This window comes from Adiantum capillus-veneris, chromosome 9 (genome assembly GCF_014529385.1).
Source record: "Adiantum capillus-veneris isolate H3 chromosome 9, ASM1452938v2, whole genome shotgun sequence".
NCBI lineage: Eukaryota > Viridiplantae > Streptophyta > Polypodiopsida > Polypodiales > Pteridaceae > Adiantum > Adiantum capillus-veneris.
Window position 1 is genome coordinate 55,347,064 of NC_140939.1, and position 6,451 is coordinate 55,353,514.

At 43.7% G+C, this 6,451-nt stretch overlaps 1 protein-coding gene across 1 annotated transcript; it reads left to right on the forward strand.

Moving 5' to 3' along the window:
- Positions 1-599: 599 nt before the first annotated feature.
- Positions 600-5,049, forward strand: LOC147450504 (uncharacterized). Its single transcript, XM_086519720.1, has one exon. The coding sequence runs from the start codon at positions 1,876-1,878 to the stop codon at positions 2,407-2,409; it is 534 nt and encodes a 177-aa protein (XP_086375846.1). The 5' UTR covers positions 600-1,875; the 3' UTR covers positions 2,410-5,049.
- The last annotated feature ends 1,402 nt before the right edge of the window (positions 5,050-6,451 follow it).

Here is a 6,451-nt window from a genome sequence, read left to right on the forward strand (position 1 = left end):
ATATGAATGCCTATTATGATGATACCCTGAAGGGGCGGAAGGTTATTGATGATTGTATTGTATGGAGTCTTGTGCCTTAGAATGCATTAGTTACAGTATATGCTCACTAGAACTATGTGATTAAACTCTTGAGACTCTTATTATCAGAGCATAGATGCAAACAAGAGGCTTGCTCGAGATGGAGCACAACAATGCTTTGGTCAAAATATATATGAATACAAAGTCTTCAGTAATAGTCTAGGGGGATTGTTTATGAAAATGTGATGCATTTAAAAGAAAGCGGTGTCAATCCAAGCTAGGTGGGGAGAAGAAATGACGAAAATAGAAAGGAGAATAGTCGGGCGAGTTTGAGAAAAACCAGAAGATAGCGTCGACTACAGGCATCTGTGAAAAAAGGCAGAGGAGGAAGGGGAAAAAAGGGAGGCTCAACCACGAGCAGCTAGGGGATGGATGGCAACAAGATAGTACGGGGAAGGGCTGCTTTACATCTGGCAGCTGGCAGCTATTACTGGGGACTCTTAGCCAACTACCCACATCCTGAAGTGCTTCCTCTAATCTAAAGGAAGATGATAATGACACCAGTTGAAAGGAAATTGGGGGCATCCAACTGGTTTCAGATTGGCTTTCGCTGTATAGCAATTTGAGGTGCCTTATCTTGCATGGAGATTGCGACTCACTGAGTATATGAGGAGACGCATTGAATCAAGCTATGAATGGTGCTTACCTGATGCCTTGCAAAAGGAAGGAGTGCTTATCAGTTTCAATCAAGTGCTTCTTGTTCAAACGGGGTCATGCCTCGTCATGGGTCACAGGTGCAATGGAGGAGCGGTAGGTGAGAAAGGGCTATACGAGGGGGATCAGACCCTCCACCTACTTATCTACCCAACCCACTCCAGAAATTGGTCACCAAGCTTGGGTTTTAGCTTCAAAAATCATAAGGATTTGTACATAGCTGCAAGGGTCTGTGATTAGGGAACATGCCTTTGTTTATAGCAGCTTCCACTTAAGTGATTTTGGTTACTTTCTTTTGGCCTTTGTTCTCAGCTTCGAACTCCCACAGCTAGAGACCCGGTGTCTTCTCGGCACTGCGCGCAACACTTCTCGACATTTCTGGTGAACCCAACGCGAAGGAGATGGGGTGGGAGCAGTGACAACTACAATAGGAGAAGATGTTTTGATCAGATTGAAGCAATTCTGGAGTATGGGGTGGACAATGACTCAATAGCTAAAGGGAAGGTTATACATATGCTTCAACAAGTTTTGAATCGTATGCATGGGCAGGTAGCAAGACTTGAAGAGGAGCAGATTGAGGAAGCAATGAATAAAGCTATGCGGCTTGTGTATAATGAAAAGAATTTATTTGATGGATACGACATTGTGGGTTATCTCCAAGTTTATGTGCAAGAGATGGAATTACTACAAATTCCCGAGCATCATATGATTGAATCACTTGGAAAACTTGTGATACCTAAAATCAATGTTTGCATTCGAGAGATTCAGGCATAACATTCACAGAGCTGGGATGATTTTCAGGCAGTTATCAAACATGAGTATTCGAATCAAATTCTGGACGAAGATCTTGAGGTGCAATCGCATGATTTCAGGAGCTATTCCAATGTGTCGGAGAGGATTGATGCTCCCGTACCATATGATGGAGTCTATGAGCGGAGCGTGCAGGTTACAATAGAGCATGGAATTCATGAACAGAATCTCGTAACAACTGACACTACAATAGATGAGTGTCATATATATAAGCCCGCACCTGATGTTGTATATGTAGAGCCATACAAAGTGGATACAGCAAAAGACAAGCAAAATATATGTGACAACAGAGATGGGCAAGTTGTCGAGGATTATCGAAAGCAATTGGAAACTATGTGGAAAATTCCAACACCAAGCCAAAATGGCTTGCAAAGCCAGATTCAGGAGGGTATGAATCATGAGGATATTTTTTATGCAGTAAAATGTGTATATGAGGTTGACATGCAGTTTATAAACTTTTTGGACTATGAAGATGGATGCATGTCCGTTGATGCCAGGTTATTAGATATGCTTTTTGATGCAAGAGGAATGAATGTGGGCTATAAGGTAAAGAAGATACTTTTGATACCTTTTGATCCAGGTGGGATAACACTAAATCTGGGCTTATTGTTGCAAGCTTTCCATAGTCAAAGTTCAGTAGGAAAAGGGTATGTAGACTTCTTTAAAGCAGCTCTACTGGCAATTTATCGGATGCAAAATGAGGGTATTTTTCCTGATGCTATCCCTATATGGGTTGCCTTGTCAGAAATCTACATTTCTGTATTGATGTCTTTAAAGTCAAAAAACAAGGGAAAGCTTGCAGTACTACAACAACCGAGAAAGGTAAAGAGATTTACAATGAAATTTCTAGAAAGGGATTATCGGTAATGGAGTAGTGCTTGGGAATGCAATGGAGGATATGAATTCCAATTGTGGTTTGCTTGAGAAAGAGTGGGAGGTTTTTTATGAACTCCCAGTTTAAAACATAATTGCTTGGATTGCATTAATTGCTGAGTGTACTCAAAATGGACATGATGAAGGAGCACTAAGTTGCTAAGCTTTAGAGCAGGGTGTAGAAATACATCACAAGGTTGAGAGACGTGGCTTATTAGACAAAGATATTTTGGTTGCTAATGCCCTCATGGACATGTATGCGAAGTGTGGTGCTCTAGAAAAAGCTCAACATGCGCTTGAGGTGCTACCTTGTCAGAATGTTGTCACCTGATTGTAGGATATATCCAAGAGGGCCAAGGTCAGCAATCAATTGGCTGCATAAGTTGGATGCAAAGCAAGGGTGTTTCTCCAGATGTCAGGACATTCATGCATTTTGAAATCTTGTAGCATTGCGGGAGGCGTTACTACAAGGGAAAATATTCATGAAGAGATTCCCAGGTAGGGATTGTTGGAAATGGATGTAGTGCTTGGCACTTGTATGTCAAGTGTGGTGCTCTTTCAAAATCCCAACAAGTGTTTGAGGAGCTCTGTGTTTGGGATATTGTCTCTTGGAATGCTCTTCTGGCCAAGCTGAGCAAGCATTAAAGTGCTTTGAACTGATGCAGCATGAAGACATTCCCCCAAATGTTTCTGTTTTGAAATCCTGTAGTACGGCAAGAGCTAGAAAAAGTGGTAAAAGAATTCACAAGAAGATAGCCAAACCAGGGTTGTTGGGGCATGACATGGCGCTTGACACAGCTCTTGAGGACATGTATGCTTAGTGCGGTGCTCTCACTAAATAAAACACGTACTTAAAGATCACTCCATAAGAATTAATCCATCTTGGAATGCATTAATTAGGGGATAAGCCCAACAAAGTCAAGGTGGTGAGCAAGTGCTTGAGTGTTTCTCATAAATGCAGCAAGAGATTCTATCTCCAGTTTGTATTACCCTTTACTTTTGCCTCGAAAGCTTGCACCACTTTAGGTGCCATGGGTAAGGGCATAGAGATTTATGAGGAGATTGCCAATCATGGCTTACTAGGAAGTGATATAGTACTTGATAATGAACTTGTCCACGGATAAGTATGCCAAATGTGGGCTTCCTGTCAAAGCACAAGAAGTTTTCAAAAAGCTTTCAGCCTAGACAGAAGTTCATGGACAGCATTTATAGTTGGCTATATTGAACATGGCTATGGGAACGAAGCATTAATGTGTTTCAAATGAATGGTGCAAGAAGGTGTGTATCCAGATGTAGCTACTTTTGTCTACAGCTTGAAAGCTTGTGGGATGGTAGGGGCTAGAGACAAGGTGAAGAAATGCATGCAGAGATTCAGGAAAAACTGTCACCAGGAGGTGTATTTTTCTTGTTGCCTTCCGTAAATAAGTATTAGATATATTTATTTTATTTTTACTTGTTTGTCCCAAAACCCTTGAAAAGGTGCAAGTGGACATTGCATGGCCAGTGTGAAACGACTGCAGCCAAATGGGTTTCTCACATCGGGGATCTAGGTTGGTCAGACAGGGACTGCCCGGGTCAGTTAGCACTGAATTCTGATGAGTATGAAGCTCCTGTGCGCCAAATTGGAAGTTGGACCACTCGTCAAGTCACTGCAACTTTATAAGTAGAAAGGGGCCAGTAAATTAACCCACATTGTAGATGGTGGTCAAATGGTAGTCTTCAATGATGGTCAGGAGACCGATAGGGATGCCATGGAAGCATCTCCTAAAATTTAGGGAACTGCTATTTTTTACCAGAAAATGTGTTCGCATCATTAGCTCTGGAATGACAAGAGGAACATTTTATTGCTCTGTTGCCAAGTCAACTGACGCACCAGTTGAGATATTTTTAGCAGAGAAAGTCCAAACTCGGAAACTGGGCAACGTGTCAGCCTGTGAGCGATTCTGTCACTCTGGGAGGCAAAAACGAGTTGCATATCAACAAAGGGGGCGCCATTTTCAGCCTCAGGTGGATTGTAGCAGGTACAAAAGCTATGGAATGTTTACCTTGCTCTGTATGCACTGTATGGTGACGGGAGTGATGCCCCGCACGCTACATACTGCTCTCTTTCTCCCCTACGTACAGTATGTTATGCCCCACTAGTGGGCTTCTCATTTGACCTATGTACAGTTCTGGGGGTTTATGCGCGTTTGCCAAGGCAAGAGTCTTCTGAACAGGAACCGGATTAGCTAATTGCTAATCCCCCACAAGTACGCACAGTTCCATCACGAAAGATTGCGAGTTTGGAGAGTTTTCTCGCGTGAAAACTCGTCCAATTCACAGGGGAACTGTGCATTGCGTGCGGGAGTCCTTGGGACACGCGTAGGCGTGTTCGCTCCGCTAAAAACGATCCGAAACAGGGAATTACAACCTGCTGTGTTTTTCTGCAGGTTTAGGGTTTCGCACCTAAACTGCAAGGGAACATCAGGGAGCCTCGTGAGAGCCTTGGGATGCGTGTACAGGCTTTTGGGCTCCCGGCAGTGAAAAACAGAGAATTACAGTCCGCTGAATTTCTGTGACAGCTCACCAGAAAGCTTCCCGATATCGAGGGAATCCGTCCTAGACAGGTGTTTTTGACCTGTAGGGGTTTTTGCATCGTTATGTTGTCGAAATCCGGTCGAAAATCTGCGTTTTCAGTCCTCGCCAGGTTTGGACAACTTTGTGAAAGCTTGTGCTAAGTGGTCGGATCGTCTACCTTAATTTGAATAAAGAAATACCGAAAGGGGTGCCAGTCTTTGGGGCCTACAAGGTGTCGGTCTCGTGTGCGCAGTGACATTCTAGTCGCTGGACGCAACTGTGTTATCTTCCCTTCTCACTGCTCTGTGTAAAGTTAACAGGTAATTGAAATAGTACTGCCCTCTACGTTGTACGGGCCGGTTATATGGTTCCATCGACGGGATCGTCACTTTTTCTTCAAAAAGTGCAGCGTGGATTGTTGTGGGTGAAAGCAACACAGAGCTTGTCGATATGGTAGAGAAGAGAGACCAAGTACCTGAAGAGGGATCTTCCTCACATGGCACAGAGAAAATTCCTTCAACTCTTCAAGAAGAGGACAGGTTGTTTAGAACTCAACTGCGTTGTTGCATAGACATGTTTCAGCAGTTGGCTAACAACCCAAGGATGCAGGAATTCTTACAGGCTCCGACACAGGGTTTTCAGCCTTCTACACATGGCATGACTGAGCCATTGCAAGAAAAGGAGATTTCCAATGCGCAGAGGACTCATGATGCTCGAGGGAAAGCCCATGTGGTTGAGCAACTAGTGGTGTCCAATGATCCAAAGCAACTTGCTTTAGTTGGACAGAAACCGTTTGTGAATGGTCAAGGGAGCAATGAACAGGCTATGCGTCAGACCCTTCCATTACCTAATACTTATCCTGGTTATTTTGGAGGTGGTTCAGTGTTTCAAGCTATGGCTGGACCTTCCACATGTTATATGCCAGGAAATGTGTTCGGGACAATGCAAACAGGCATGGATAACCCTATGTATGCGAACATGGGTGTCCAACCAGGTTTTCAGGGTGCCTACGGCCAGTTTCGAGTGCTTGGAACACAATTTGGTATGGCTGGTTTTTTGCAGCCATACGTACAAAATGGAGATATGACAGGGAAAACAGTTGATGCGAGTGCTGGAATGAACACTCATGGAGCACCACTGCTATAGGCACCTGTTTATGATAATGTGGCTCCTTTGAGTCAACCTAAGGATTACAAGGAAGGTGGGCAGGGAGTGAAGTTTGAAACTTTCAGAGGAACTGAGGACCAATTAAAGGCTTTGACCTTTATACAGCAGTTCGATGTAGCTTATGCTGGAGGCAACTTCACGGAATCTTCAAAGATACGCAAGGCTGCCACTTTCTTGAAAGGGAATGCGCTTCAATGGTGGACCGCATTGTTGGGTTAAAGGCCCGTGTGCCCGGCTGCCCGTTGTTCAGCCGTCCATGTACAGCCATTCATTTACTCATTGATAATAAATATACTCACAACTACACATTGTA